The sequence below is a fragment of the Sturnira hondurensis genome, unplaced genomic scaffold (genome assembly GCF_014824575.4).
Source record: "Sturnira hondurensis isolate 20B ecotype Veracruz unplaced genomic scaffold, ASM1482457v3 Scaffold0018493, whole genome shotgun sequence".
NCBI lineage: Eukaryota > Metazoa > Chordata > Mammalia > Chiroptera > Phyllostomidae > Sturnira > Sturnira hondurensis.
This window is the reverse complement of record NW_028091124.1, coordinates 1,800,151-1,815,863: the sequence shown is the minus strand read 5'-3', so window position 1 is coordinate 1,815,863 and position 15,713 is coordinate 1,800,151. Positions and strand designations below refer to the sequence as shown.

The 15,713-nt window shown below is 59.5% G+C and overlaps 1 protein-coding gene across 1 annotated transcript in view; it reads left to right on the top strand.

Annotated features, from left to right (window-relative positions):
- The window catches only part of RAMP1 (receptor activity modifying protein 1), a 28,556-nt gene extending 13,266 nt beyond the window's left edge, over positions 1-15,290 (top strand). The window contains exon 3 of the mRNA XM_037069229.1: positions 14,687-15,290. Coding sequence (XP_036925124.1) covers positions 14,687-14,942 — 256 coding nt within the window. The 3' untranslated portion in view covers positions 14,943-15,290. The remainder of the gene's footprint in view (positions 1-14,686) is intronic.
- Positions 15,291-15,713: the final 423 nt, after the last annotated feature.

The following is a 15,713-nucleotide window of genomic DNA, read 5'->3' as shown; positions in this document are numbered from 1 at the left end:
GGGAGGATAATCTGATTTGGGGAGCTGCAGAGAACGAGGGCACATACGGCCTCAGGAAGTCTCATTTCCAGAGAGCTTCCTGTGGGTGCCAGGCGGGGAGGAAGAGCGGAGCGAGGGAGGAGAAGAATCTCAAGAACGGAAACTCAGCGGGACGCGGCCGGTCTGAAGGGGACCTCACCTCGGGCTGTGTCCCCGAGACCAGAAGGGCGGGCGGACTTGGGAGACCAGGGGCCCGTCCGCTGCTGCCCTCTTTCCTGCCAGCTGCAGGCTTTGAGGCGCCACCTTGGGCCAGGGAGACACGCCCGAGGTGGCCCAGCCACCAGAGTTAGTGAGCCCCCCAAAGAACCCGCCTTCGCCTTTGTCCGGGTGCCCTTTCCCTCTGCCCTAAAACTCTCCAACCAGTAAATGCTGGCGTCCACCAGGGCACACAGTGCCGGGTTCTAGGGGCCAGGTCTCCACGCCCACTCCCCAGGGGGACGCCAGGAGCCAGGGAGAAGGGTGCAGGCCCCCCGTTCCCACACCCGAGGGCAGCAGCATCGCTTTCCCTCCAGCTCTCTGTGTCTCTCTGGCCCAGGGAGAGGCCACGGGTTTCCCAGACGCAGCAGTGACTGAGCACCGGGCCTGCTGTGTGTCTTCTCTCATCTCGTGCTCAAGTGCCCTGTTTTGCAGCCTCCTCAGTTTGGGAGTGAAATCGGGCCTCCGTGTCAGAGTGTGGAAGGTCAGAAGAGGGATGGCGCCACGCGGGTCCCAGCATGAGTGGGGGGGGCAGGCAGGTGGGACATGGACTCTCTGCCTGTCCTTGGACACACTGCTCTGGCCCCGTCCCCAGCAGCCTGGAGCGAATGTCAGCCTATGGAGATGGGACTCCCGCCCAGGAAGGTGGGCATGGCGACCTCACTGAGTCACGGGCATCCTCCTGACACTGGCCCAGGGATGGAGCAGGACAGCACACGGTGGGACAGATGGCAGTGGTGATGGGGTGTGGCCTGCTGCACAGTGTCCTGCGTGTTGTGGTTTATGTGCGGTGGGGTTGGCCCGCTGGGGGACCAGAACCAGTGTCCCTCCAAAGGCTGACTTTCCCCCCAGCACTCACCCTGCTCCAGAAAGCCCAGGGACGGGGTCTCCCAGGATCCATTCGTCAAGAGGGATCTGCCTGTCCACTCTGCAGGGGGTGGGGGGACCTCCAGGAGTCGTGGGCACAGCCCAGCCTGCCCAGTGCACACCTCGGACACCTGTGCCGAGGACGCCCCGGGGGGCACGCCCTGGAACGGGTGCATCTGAGGTCTGAGTTCCCTCTTCCCCCACCTCCTCGGCTCAGTCGGAGGGTGGAGAACCTGCCTCCTCCCACGTGCTCCTCCCGGGCAGCAAGGCCAGGGAGTCAGCCTCACCCCGTGGCACAGCCGGCTCCATGGCAGGAGGGCCAGTGCGCGGGTCCCAGTTTCTCCATCCAGCCCATTTGGCCACTGCCAGGGCTTTGCTGTGAGAAATGAACTTCCGCACGTGTGCCTTGCTTCTTTTCCCCACTCCTTTCGGTAAGAATTCTGTCACGGGCTACTACCGCACCTGCCACAGACGCTCTGCGGTCCCTGGAGGCTTTGTCCTGTCACCCCGCAAACAGCTTCACTGATTCGCCAGAAACCTACGAAGATAATTATTTCTTTACAGGTCCATGAGTCAGTATAGATTTTATTTTCGCAGGTTTATTTAATTTTTTAAAGATTTTATTTATTTACTTTTAGAGAGGGGAAGGGAGGGAGAAAGAGAGGGAGAGAAACATCAATGTGTGATTGCCTCTTGAGCGCCCCCTCCTGGGGACCTGGCCCACAACCCAGCATGTGCCCTGACTGGGAATCAAACTGGCACTCAGTCCACTGAGCCACTCCAGCCAGGGCTATTTTCGCAGGTTTAAATGAGGGTCCCTCTTTGGTTTCGATTTGCCCGCCTCGGGCTGCTTTCTCCTGTGGTGGTGGGCGGTTTGGTTTTTCTCGCGGCACATTATCTGCCCTGGAACGTGTGCTGCCTATGACCTCCCGCCTCATCCGGCGGCCTTCTCCCTCTTCTGGCACAGACTCTTACCATCACGGAGAGCAGCTGTCTGTCCTTTGGTTCTGCACGTGTCTTCTCCGCATGTCACTTGTGTCTTTGCGCCTGCTGCCTGTCCTGGGCGCCTCAGCCCCTGGGTCATTGGGATGCGGCCTCCCACCTGCCACCTGGCGCTCGCAGCTCCGCGGTGTTGGCGCAGCGCCACCCGCTGCACAGACTGCGCCGTTGCAGACCTCAGAGTCACATGGCGGCGACAGTGTGTTCCGCCTCTGATGGGGCGCCCAGTGCTTCGGAGTAAGGTTCGCCTCCCGAACACAGAGGGGAGTTACATGGAGACACGACTTGGAATTTGTTTCCTCGCTGCCTCGTGAGCCTCACGTCCTTGAATAACGTTTCCGACCTCCGTTGTCTCGCAATGTTTGATGTGTGAACAGAAAAGAACTGAAATAGAAATGGGATCTAAAGCACACAGCCTATTTCTTTTTCAGTTTCTTTTTATGTGTTTTGGAGCACGCACCCCAGCTGTTAAGTCACCACCACGGCTTTGTCATACTGTCTGCATTTAGAAGACCTCATCCCCTCTCTCTCAGTGGGCTCGTTTTCATTCTGTTTCCCACGATACTTGCTTTCTTGGATGCAGTGTCTGCCGGCTGTTCCGAAAGACCTGAAGGCCCCTCTTGCCGAATGCCATAAGTCAAACTGAGGTTCTAGTCGATGTGGCTCTAATCCCAGAACAGTCCGCTGGGGAGAGCGAGTCCTCCCGGTGGCGGCCGTGCCCTGCATCCTGGGGCGGGGCCTGCCGGGGCAGACGGGTGTGACCTGCAAGCGCTGTGGGTCGGCAAGTAGTGGAAAAGGCCTCCAGGGACGCAGCCTGGGGCCCCAGGTGGGCCGCACAGGATGGGGGGGAGGGGCTGTGAAGTCATCACTGCTCGGTCTCTCTCATCCTCCCCTTCGCCTGCCGCTGGATGAGTTTAATCGCATTTGCTTCCGGAGCGGCGCCCGGCTTCCCTCCGTCTGACTGTCCTTAATCAGGTTTTAGGGTTGGAGTCACTTTCCCTTAACCAACCGCCTGGTGGGCTAGATGGCCCTGGAGTCAAGGAGGGAATCGTTCGTGTGGCGTGATAATTATTCCTTCCCCGGGAGTTTCAGTGAATTGGCCCCTGAGACCCGCAGATCTAGGTGGCGGGGGGGACGCGTCTCTCTAGCCTCTTCCTCTGCGTTCGATTAGTTCTGACTTTCTATTTCTTGTGTGATGTTCATATTTCAGCTTCGTTCACTCCGTCTGCATCCTTTGGGTTTCTCACCGGTGTCCCCACTAAATGTGTGATGTCCCGGTGGTCCAATGTGATCTGTCAGTCTTTCTCCTCTTCTCTCCTTTTTCTGCTTCAATGCAACCTCATTCGTCAAAGGGAAACGGAGACCCACCTTGGGTCCAGTCGCGTTATCGTTTCTATTTTCATTTTCCAGCCGGTTTTTACACGTATGTTCTGCTCTGTTTGCATTTAGATTCCATGATACTATGCTGCTGTTATCAGTCGTGATTAGCATTCAATTTCTCCTTCATCATATTCGATCGTCTTCGACGTTAGCTATTCTTTGCTTCATTCCGACATTGAAATCCCAGTATTTTGTTCCACTACTCGACGTTGATTTACCTCTTCCGAGTCTTCCGAGGCCGAGCTTTGAGAAGCGTCCTTGCTGGCTTTGTCATTTTGCCTGGGAGGACCAGCTTCGGGGCAAGGGAAACCCCGTGGGACCTGTGTTTTTTGTCCAGGCTTCAGGCACCCACGTGGGGTCTTGATTTTCCTCTTCCCAACTGATTCTGTTTCCTCCCTCCCGGTGGAACATGATGCATTTCCCTTTGCCTTTGAAACAAAGTTGAAACGTCGACCGTCTTTTCACTCAATCAGCCGTGAAGGGTGGGCCACGGGTGTTCTGCTTCCGGCGTGAAACCACACATCGGGCCCGCGAAGAAAGAACGGGACCCCCTCCCTGTCCTCCCCCCCGCCCCTCCCCCCAATTCCAGGTCTAACACCTACTCTTTCCTACCCTGGTCTGTCATCTGTTTTGGTTTATTTCCGTCACCGCCTCCCTGTGACTCATATCTGTCACAGCCCTCGGCCCTTAGGGCTCATCTTTGCAAACAGGCTGTTAGCTCGCAGCCCCAGCACTGCAAGCAGCTCGCGCCCGTGCCCTGCAGCCTGGAGCCCCGGGCAGACGCTGGGGCAGGCCGTGCGCGAGCCCTGTCTCAGAATGCAGACAGTTCTCAGGGGCTCCCGGCGGGCTTGGCGCCTGGAGGCGGCTTGGCCAGACAACAATGTGCCGAACAGCCTCCTGTCCGAGGTTCAGGTGCCTCTTGCCAGCTCTGGCTGTTCACCAAGTTCCCAGAGGAGGCCCAGGAGACTTCGATTTAGTTTGTGAATGTGAACCCCTCTTTCCACTGTGGTTGCTTGCTGGTTGCAAGAACCAGGGGACCAGGAAGGGACAGTGAAGACCAGAGGTAGTGGGGACCAGCCCAGACCACTGTGACCTTGTGTGTTGATGGGGAGGGTCCTGTGGGGCCTCCGGGCAGCTCTCACACACACGCCCTCAGAACTGGGGCAGCCAGGACCTCGGGGGGCTTGGGCAGACGGGCAGCAGTGGTCCTGAATCTCGGAGAGACCCCTGTGGGTGTGTGGAAGGCTCTCCCTTGCTGGGGTGGCAGTGGTGTTCCCTCCTGGGCACGTGTTCACGGGAAGCCTGGTGTCACGGGCGGGGGCCTGCTCCCAGCCCTTCTTTGGAAAGTTAGGGGAAGGCCACTTGAAGGGAGGGGTGCAGCAGCTGCTGGCTGAGGACTTAGCTGCCTCCAGGCCAGTGGTGTGGCCGCTGGGTTGCCCCTCGTGCTCTCAGCCCGAACAGTGGGCAGGATCGGCTCTCAGCCCAGCCCCCACCTGATGTCACGGCTGCCCCTCAGGAACCAGCAGGAGACCGCCCCGTGTGGCCTTCCGCTCAGGGTGAGGACAGGAGGGGAGCCGCCAGGTGCTGCGAAGCCATAGCCACTGTCCCCTCTCCTGGTGGCACAGTGAGCTTCCCTGGGACCGTGTCACCCTGCCCAGAGGTCACCTTTACAGGCTTCAGGGTGCCCACCAGGCCAGTGTGGCCCGGGACCGCGCCACCCCTTCGGCCCAGGGAGGGTCTTCTTGGCCTGGAACCTGACGGGGCGCAGGCGCTGAGATAGGTGGCGTCTTCCCCGGGCGGCCAGTCCCCCACAGCAGCAGGACCCGTGAGGCAAGGTGTCCTGAGGGGTGAGTGGGCGCCCAGGAGGGGTTCTTAGCCTCACCATGTCTGCCCCACAAGGCAGGGGCACTGATGCCCCATCGCTGTGAGCCAGGGACCACTGCGCCCATTGCACAGGCGACAGACAGCCCCGCCACTCAGAGCTCAGAGCTCAAATCCCCGCCTCCAGCCCCTGCTTCTCGGTGCAGAATGTCCCTGGCCGAGTCCTTCCCTCACCCTCAGGGTTTCCCCAAGCTCCAAATGAGTTGGCACAGGCAGCAGAGGCCCCAGGTGGTGGGGGAGGGTCTCAGGGGTCCCTGTGGAATCCAGTGGCATAAGGGTGACCGGGTTTCCAGGCAGGGTGGCGGTGGTGCAGGCAGGCCTGAGGGTAGGGCCCGGGGCGCAAGGCAGGGATAAACGCCCCTTCTAGCCGCCAGGAAGGCTTTGTAAGGACAGTGTCCCCAAGGTGTCCGAAAATAGTGCCCGGCTGTCATGCCTAATCCTGGAACTCGGACACGTGGGCACCCCCGTGTCCCTGCGAGGGTGGGAGCCTGGGGCCCAGGAGGGGCCCTGGACCTGGGTGTCCACACCAGGGGTCCCAGGAGACCGTCCAGGGCCCTGCCATGAGGCCGGCCCAGAGTGGACACCATTGGGTGACCAGTTCTGGTTCTCCACCTTCTCAGACCCCAGGGCTGAGGGTGCCTGACGGGCCCTCTGGGGACACGGCCGAAATTTACAAACTGGCTTCGTCTCCGTAAGCACAGACCCCAGCAGGCTGGTTCTCAGAGGAGGCATGATGCCCTTCCCCCTGCACCCTGCACCCTGCACCCTCTCATCTGCCAGGTGGGCCCTGTCCGTGGGGAGCCTCGCTTCACAGCTCCTGCACCATGTCTGGTGCCCGAGCTCAGCGCCATGGAGCCAGGGGCGGATTTAGGAGCCTTCCGCTTCCTCCCAGCAGGCAGAGGCGCCCAGATTCCTTCCGCCCTGGAGCCCAGCCATCTGAGCAGGAGCGGTGGCCGGATGTGGCAGAAGCCAGGCCGGAGGGATCAGGGGCCAGGAGGCCCCCTCCCCAAGAGGGGCCCCCTGGCGGGCAGAGGGAGCCTGGCAGACCCCAAGTCATCCCCTGGGCAGCCACCACACGCCACCTCGGCTGGCTGGCATGAGCCGCCTGCGAGCCCTAGTCTGTGAGGAGGGACAGAACACCTGCTGGTGTGGGGAGGGACCGGGTCCTGTGAACAGGCGTCTGCATGTCCCGTCCTTGGACCCGCAGGGCCTTCAGCCATCCTGGGGATGTGGTGTGTGGCCTCGGGAGACAGCAGCTGTGGGGGCCCATGGGCCCCAGGGTCCCCACGCCACACACCCACAGCTCCTTGGGTGGCTCCCTGTGGCCTTTAGTCACGGGACGTCCATCGCCCAGCAGGGTCGAGACTGGGCCTGCCCTGTCCCCAGGGCCCAGTATCGCAGGCTCCCAGCGAGGGCCTAGAACCCCAGTTCTCGGACTGACCGGCCCTGGTGGATGAGCTGAGCCTGCCCGTCTGTCCGGGCAGGACCTGGGTTTGCGCCTCTGCAGCATGGTGTCCCGGGGCCCCCTGGGCGGGTGGAGGACTGGGGGCAGGGAAGGGGCTGGTGCTCTGTCTGCAGACCCCCGAGGGGGAGCCACGCTGCGGCCGAAGCGCAGGGCTGAGTACAGAGCTGCTGTGTGGTGGCGAAGCTCTGCTTGAACCTCCCAGAGACACGGGAAGAGGCGGGCCCTCGGCTGGTAACAGTTGCCTTGGTGGGCCCGTCTCCCCATGGGGCAGGTGCCCTTTGGGGCGTTGGCCCCTTTGGTCTCCCTGGGGCAGACCCTGCGGCTCAGATCCAAGTGTCTCCACAAGTTCACACAGCAGCCTGGCAGGCTGTGTGCTTCCCAGGACAGTCGGCTTGGTGGAGGCTGGAATCTAGCTTGTGTTCTGTGGCCAAGCCAGCTACCCTGCCTGGAGGAAGGGGCCCCCTTCCGAATTCTACTCAGGGCCCCCACGCAGTCTGCACATGGAGCGTGCATTGGCCACGGGCATCAGGACAGAGATGAAGAGTCCTCTTGGGGTGTCCCCTTCCTCCCCTGAACTGTGCCTCCTGGTCACAGGTCCTCGGGACGGGTCATGGGGGGCAGGTCAGGGACGCTTGTAGCTCTGAATGACTAAACTTTGGACCTGTACCTCTGGGTGGTAGTAGGGGGCTCGGGACTTTCCACTGCAGCCCTGTATCCAGGCAGGAACCCCAGATGTCCCCAGGGCTCTTCTGTCTGCACTGGGGCCACCAGGCAGCCAAGGCTGGAAGGGGCAGTGACCCCCGACATCTCTCCCTTCTGGCCCCAGGCTTGGGGAGCATGGGCTCAGTGGCGCCCTCTGGTGGGCCCTGGAGTCTCAGGCTCCTCAGCTTCCTTTCACTATCCTGCATGGAGCCCTACTGTGCGCCTCCCCCAGGGTCTGGCAGGGAACAGAGTGGGTATGTCGTGCCCTCTGCAAGGTAGGTCACAGTCCAAGGAGACAGTGGGACAGCCAACAGCAGCCGGCCCCACACCTGTTTCCTGTTGTCCAGGAGAGCCTGTTCTCCCGGGTCCCGGCCAGGTGCTCAGTGAGAAAGCGCTGCCCCCAAACACCAGCCTGGCCCCTGGTAGCCCACCTGACCGGCAACCCCGATTCCGCACCTTCCCAGTGGTCGGGAGGCACAGCAGAGGCAGGGGCCAGTTACGAAGGACAGGCAGGGGTGCGCCTGTGCCATCCAGCAGGTACCTGGGAGCCAGACCGTCACTGGGTGTCCCCTGTGGCACGCAAATGCCGGAATTCCTCCGACTGACGGGGAGCCCGACATTCCCTGTGCTTTTCATTTTTTATTTATTTGCCAAGATGTCGGAAGTCCCTGCTCTGTACTGTAAGGAGATGACCTGTAGTAGGAGCCCTGGAGCCACTCCCCTTAAAGCCAGTGGCAGCCACAGCCTTCGGAGCGTTCCTGCCCCAGTACTCCGGGGGTCCGCGCCACACCCGCGGAGTGGCAGGGGGGGTCTGAGCGGGGGCGGGGGGCTCCACTGCACAGAGTCCACCCCACCCACTCCTGCCGCAAGTCCAGGCTCACAGCTGGCGGGCACCCGGCCCAGGCCCAGGGCGGTGGCCCCGACTGACATGTTTTTAACGAAACAGTTAACACGACTTCCTCTCACATCCCCTGAGACGTCGGACACAAGAGACGCCCTGTCTCGTGCAGCCCACGGGCCTCACACAGGCGTGGGAAACTCAACCCTGTGGGCTCCGTCGTCCATCCCGAGGGCCACTTGACCAGCTGTGTGCCCAAGGCCTTGGTGGCAGTGAGATGGCCTGGCACACTCACAGTCACTGAGCCTGATGAGGGCCAGGCCACTGTGCGGCTCTCTGTCACCCACGGAAGTGGCCCAGAGGGCAGCCAGCCCCAGGCTGCTTGGGGAAGGTTCCACCGTAACTATTTTGGAGGTCCCGGTCAGGAGCCCCGTCACCAAAGCTGGGACCACGAGGTAGAAGACAGGCCTGACCTGGTGACATGGACGGGGCGGGTCCCTGACCAGGACAAGAAGGCCCCCGGGGCTCCAGTGACACAGGTGCCGCCTGCAGCTGGCTGGAGGGGGTTCTGCTGCATTAAGAACTTCTCTGCGGTTTTCAAGGTTGTTCCTTTTTCATCAGAATTGTTGAATTTTGCCCAGCGCCTGCCCACCGGCTTGGAAACGGGCGCGTGTCCTTGCTGTGACAGGACGCGGCAGCATTGGATGGGGGCAGGCTTCGGTGACACCTGAAACGGTGTTCTGTGCGGGACCGTGAATTTGCCTGTGTCTCCCACGGGACACTGGCCTGTGTCTCTGAGTGACAGCGGGGCCGCCCGGTGCTCCAAGGCCTGTGGGCAGGCTGTCTCCAGGGCTTCGGGATCTGGGTTTGGCGAACTTCTTAAAGACCTGGGAATCTCGCCGTCTTTTTCTACATTCCTACAGATTCGGAAGGACTGCCTGGGTCTAGCACTCCGTGTGAATGTCATTTTTTAATAACATTTTCCACTTTTTTCAGATTTTCTACTTTTGAAGTCAAAATTTGATCGTTTATAATTTCCCCAAAATGCCCCAATTCAAAATGGTTCAGTGTATTGGTGTTTTCTCTGTGTTTGGTGGGTCACACTCTCCAGAATGTGCCCATTTCATTACACCTGTTTTTCTAAAGGATCGGCTGTTGACTTTGCTTACGCATTTTCATATTTTTGCAAATATCAATAAATGTTACTGTTTAATAATCATTAATGCGCCCTGGCTGGTGTAGCTCAATGGACTGAGTGCGGCCCTGCGAACCACACGATCGTGGTTTGACTCCCAATCAGGGCACATGCCTGGGTTGCAGGCCAGTTCCCAGCAGGGGACTCTCCAGAGGCAACCATACATTGATATTTCTCTCCTTCCCTTCCCCTCTATAGATAAATAAATAAAATCTTTAAGAAAATAATAATTATTAATGCATTTAAATTAGTCAACCTTTGGAAAGTTTTTGTTGTTGTTCTTTTTAAAAATGTGTTGATTTGGATAGCTATTTTCTCTTTTTTTGTTTGTTTAGTAATAACATAACTTACTTTTTTGCTGTCTGACTCAATTCCACTAATTCTGAAATATATAGCATCGCCATTATTGTTGTCTCAGTAGCCTGTAACGGAATTTTAAAATTCTTGTGTGACCTTAAAATGATGAGTGATCTTTACTTTCTATACACTCAATTTTTTTCAAAAACACATCGTCTTCTTACTAATTCTAGTTTTTAATATTGCAGCCAAAGAACACTGACCTACAGTCTCCTGTGTGGGCGCTCACTGCGTCTCTTTTGCCGGAAAGATGGCCGGTCCCCTGCAGACTAGAAGTGTCACATGTAGCCACTGAGTCGGTTGTTAACTTTATTCTTCACGCCCCCTTCATGCTAGTTTTTAAACACTTAACCGGGAGAGCTGTGTCATTCCCCCGAGAAGGGGTTGTGCCCGTCAGACGCCGCAGCGTGGGCTGCAGTGACCCGCCGTCCCGCCGTCCCGCCGTCCCACGAATTGTGCTGCCAGATCCGCCTCTTCTTCAGCGTTCTCTCACTCCGCCCCTGAGGGGACTGCCGGGAGCCGGGGCACTGGGACTCTGTCTGCATCGTCCACTGTCCCAGCCCTCTAAGGGTGTGCGGTCTTGTTGTCGGGACCGGCAGTGAGTGAGGGGCCCAGGAATGGAAGGGCACGTTCCCGGGAAGCCCCATCTGCACAGGAAAACCCACTTGCCTGGGGAGCCAGGTGAGGTGGCAGCGTCCAGGCCGGCCTCGTCCAGGACAGGCCTGCTGAAGGATGAGCAGAGGTTGGCCGGGGGAAGATGGGGTCAGAAGCCGTCCACACAGCAAGTGCAACAGGTGCAAAGGTCCTGAGGCAGAAACATGGGCTGCTGTGGCTACAATGTAGCCAGAGGGGTGGCGGGGACCTGGTTGAGGGTGGGTACAACAGGAGGGCTTTTGCATCCAGCACAGGGGAGCGTCGCTGTAGGGAGTGCCAGTGACAAGATGTGGCCAGCGGGCTGGCGGGGGTGGGGAGGACAGGGCCGGGACTGTGGCAGGAAGAGCGGTGGATGGCAGACTGGGGGAGGGGGGGTGCTGGCTGCCCCCGCCTCAGCTGGGTGGGGAAGGAGAAGTGGTTCAGAGAGGCCAAGGCCCCGGCCCACCCACACTCCGGCGGAAGTGGAAACTCGGGCTGGAAATGTGGGTGCCGCGAGTCAGCCCCATGACTCACTTCTGCTGCTAGGCCTGGGGACGGTGGGGGGTGGGGAGCAGGAAAGGGGGGCCCCTGGGGGGAGGCCCTGGAGACCAGATGGGTAAGAGCTCCCCGTGTTTGGGGGCCGCCCGCTGTGGACAGGACCAGGCTTCAGGTGGGGCTGGGGTGTCAGATGTCCCATCCCCTGGCCCAGGAGGGGTGGGCGCCAGTCCCCAGACGGGAAGGTGGAGGGGGAGATTGCACCCCAGGAGGTCTAGGGTAGGGAGTGGCCGATGAGGGGGAAGTGTGGGGAGGGGGGTCCCTGTGGACAGGGGAACGGTGAAGAGGAGGTCCCTGGGGAGGGGTGCCATCTGGTGGCCAAGACCTTTCTGCACGGAGGCCACAGAGATGCCTGGGGTGGCCCAGTTGATGTTGGGGGTGGGGTAAGGAGGGGCAGGGACTGGGGAGTGGGGGAGAACCTGGGGCGCCTAGGATCAGGCACAAAGAGGGGTCCTGCCCTCCCAGCCCAGCCCCACCCCCCTTGCCCCTGGTCCAGGTGCTGCTCCAGGACTGGGCGTCTGCCCCCATCCCGGAGAGGCCACAGCAAGGCCCACCCTCCCCAGACAAGGTGACCTGAGAGGCTGGGTCCTTGTCCCTGGCTGGGGGTGGGGGGCTGAGAGGGCTGGAGGGGCCCTGCGCCCACACTTGAAAGGGAAATGTGGACCCCCCCACCCCCGCCGGCTCTATCTGCCCTGCCCTCAGCAAGTATTTAAACTGCTGGAAGCCACCAGGTTGTGAATGGTCTCAGGGAGACGTCGGCCTGCAGTGGTTGGATAAAGGGAACTGAAACCCCAGGTGGCCTGTCCCCAGCTCTCGAGGGGACTAGACACACTCTCCCTGGTCGACGCTGGCGAGTCCCTAGCACGAGAAGTGCATCCTTCCTGAGCCGCACGCCAGCTGCTGGGAGGAGGCGGTGCGGAAACGCCCACCCAGTGGGCACCTGCTGCGTGTCGGGCCCTTGGTGTGCCAGCCACCCCGTCAGGTGGGGCCCGCGTCTCCCCATGGATGTGAGGAGACCAAGGTTGCAACAGGTCAGAGGGACCCTGCATCACTGGGGATAAGTGGCGGACCTGGGATGTGAACCCAGGTCCCCAGGGTGGCAGGGCCCAAGCCCAGATTCTCCACAGCAGGGGCAGTTGGAGCTAGCTGGGGGACAACAGCAGCCATACGAGTCCCCAGAGCCCATGGGCGGCAATGGACACCTTCTCAAAAGCGAGGGACAGCGGAGCTCAGGCCCTGGACCGCTGGGAAACAAATGCCCACCACTGTGGTCGGGAACATTCCCAGCAAAGCCTGCTTAGGGACCCAGAATAGACAGTTCGGGCCACAAAGGGTGACGACTCGGTCCCCTGAGAACTGGAGAGAGGGGTCCACGAGAACTCTCTCCACAGGGACATGGGCCCTCGGTCAGTCAGGTCCTTTGGAACAGAAGACTCTGCTCTGCGGAGCTTCCTTCATTGCCCTCTCGCTCACGGGGTTCGCAGTGTTTACTCCGAGTTTCAGCTGTCCCGTCTGTATAAATAAACAGATGAAGAGGCCCGACTGTTCACTGCAGCTATTTTTAGACGGGATGGCTTTGCACACGAGGACGATAGCATTTCAGGGAGAGAGCGCCTGATCCCAGAATAGCCCCCGCAGATCAGGCTGTGCCCCTGGGGCCTCGGCCTGGGGTCTGTGGGGTCGCAGCTTCCTGGGTGGCGGGGGCAGAGGGGGGGGGGCGCTCGTGTTCAGAGATGGCAACAGCTCCTTCCAGGGGCCTCCCAGCTCTGCACTTTCTGCACAGAGGATGGGGGGCAACGTGTAGGGTGGACTGTCCCTGGGCCTGCAGAACACCCCACGCTGCCTGCAGCATTGGTGGGTCTGAGGCCTGGAGAGGACAGCCGCGCAAACCAGCGTGTGTGAGATGCAGCCGTGCGGTTGACTTCACCGTTTTGCAGCACCTGACCCATTCCCCGCTACCAGGTGCCGGGCACTGGACGGGAACTCGCTCACTGCTTCTGACAGTGAGACCCAGCCTGCTAGGCTTCTGTGGCTTTCCACTTTCCACCCGAAACATGAGTCTCTATGCCCTTGGGAAAACCACACACTCAGGGGGTGTGAGTCCTGCACCCCCTCCTCTCCCTTACCCCCTGCTCTTCGCCCTGTTGGGAGGCCCTGCCCACCCTGTGCCCTTGGGGCGATGGCCCGGGGAGCAGCCAGGCAGCCAAAACGCGACTCAGTGACCGTCAGGTAGTGGCGGGGGGGATGACAGAGGCCTTCCAAAGCCCCCCTGGGTCGCTCCCATATTGACTTATGGCTTCTACTTCATTTAGTCACTTTCTGGGTTAAAAATAAGGAAACGTGTTTTTAAAATATCTTCATTTTTACCATTTATATAACTCTTAATTTTTTTGTGAGGGTTCAAAATTCTTTCTGTTCTATTCTTTAAAAATATATACTTATTTTTACAGAGGGGAAGGGAGGGAAAGAAACACCAATGTGTGGTTGCCTTTCACATGCCCCCTACTGGGGACCTGGCCTACAACCCAGGCATGTGCCCTGACTGGGGATTGAACTGGTGACCCTTCGGTTCTCAGGCTGACACTCAAGCCACTGAGCCACACCAGCCAGGGCCACCAACTGGTTCTTTTCTTTTCACTGAAGAACTTTAACATTTCTTATAACACAATGAATTCTCTCAGCTCTTTTTTCTCTAAAAAGGTCTTTATTTTAACCTCATATGTGGAAGATATTCTTTGCCAGGTACAGGATTCAGGGCAGATAGTTTGTTTCCCCATCGCTCCCACCAGTACTTTGAAGATGCCCCCATCGTCTCTGAGCTTGCACAGTCTCGGGTGGGAAGTCAGCTGTAACTCGTGCATTGTTCCCTGGAGGTGTCTTCTTGGACGCCAAGATTTTTTATCTTCGGTTTTCAGAATTTGGCTCTGACATGTCTGTGGATGTTCACTGTTACTGCTGCTTTGGTTTTTGGTCTTGCTTGGGGTACTCTGACATTTTGGGGTTTGTGAATTGATGTCTCATTATTTTGGGAAAACTCTCAGTCATTATATCTTCAAATATTTCTTCTCCCCCCTTCCCTCTTCTCCTTCTGGGACTCAGGTTTCAAGTTGGAGTTGACATTGTTGAAAGTGTTGTTAATTTATCACAGCTCTTTCCCCCTAGTGTTCCAGTTGGGGTCATTTCTACCAATCTGTTTTCCAGATCACTAATTTATTCCTGAGATTGGGCTGAGGGTTTGCCCACCTGAGGGCATGTTGCCCCTGGGCTGATGTCTGAGATGCAAGGCTGCCCCACCATTAGTCCGCCTTCAGTGTGACATCCCAGCCACTGGGTCTCAAGAGCAGAGAGGGGCTGTCCCTGAGCCCCCGCTCACCTTCTAGGGTCTGAAAAGTGCAGGATGTCAGGGGAGCTCCCACGGGAGCCACCTGGGGCCTTCCTCTCCTAGACTCAGGGCCACTTCCCGGGGCCTGGGCATCGGGAGATGCTCGAGGCAGGGGGACCTGGTGAAGAGCCCCCTGCTCAGGCCCCACCTCAGTGCCCTGGCTGCCCGGGGACTGACAGCCTGCTTTCCTGCCGGCAGGAGCTACGGTGAGCTCTCAGACTGCACCAAGCACGTGATGGAAACGCTGGGCTGCTTCTGGCCGAACGTGGCGGTGGACTCGTTCTTCGTTGCCGTGCACCAGCGCTACTTTGGGGGCTGCCCCGTCTCCGGCAGGGCTGTGCAGGACCCACCTGGCAGCATCCTCTGCCCCCTGATCGTGGTGCCCATCCTGATGACCTTGCTCATGACCGGGCTGGCAGTCTGGGGAAGCAAGCGCACGGAAGGCATCGTGTAGGCCGCAGCCAGGGAGCTGCCCACGCACGGAGGCTGCAGGCAGGCAGGGAGGCCAGCGGATCAGGGCCTGGCCTGGGGACAGTGTCCTGGGTCCCGAGGGCAGCACAGCCCCAAGTCCCTTCCTTCTACCTGAGACCAGCTGACAGGATCTCGGAGTCGGGGTGGTGCAGGCATGGACCAGCGGGAGGCCCGTACCTCCCTAGCAAGGGGGCCAGGTGCTGGGGGAGCAGGGCGGGCCTGTCACCATTTCTGGGAGGGTTGCACAGTGTTTGTAGGCAGCCCTCGGCTCTGCTCCCACCTCCGGCCAGACTGCGGATGAGTAGTTTGTGATTAAAAGGATGTCCTTGAATTTGGAAAGTGTCCTTATTTCTGGGTGTGGCTCACAGGCAGTAGGAGTGGGAAAGAAATGCTAGAGCCTCCAGATGCCATCTTCCTCTGACGAGTGTTGTGGGCGTACCTTCTCGGGGGTATGGTGGTGGCAGGGCCTGTGTGCACACTGGAGGTGCTCCCACGGGACTCTGAGGCCCCATCCCACCCTGCCGCCGTGTCTGCAGTTCACAGACGTGAAGATGCCAGGTTTGCTCGGTTTTGCTAAGCCCCCCACACCCCAAAGGATGCCTCCCAGCCTTCAGGCCCAGGCCCAGGCCCAGGCCCCTGCCTCCACTCTGTCCCCTAGGGTTTCACCCACTATTTTCCCTGCAGGTCAGTGCACCCCCCACCCCTACCCAGCACTGCTTCCCCACTCATGATTCTTCCACACCCCATGTGTAGA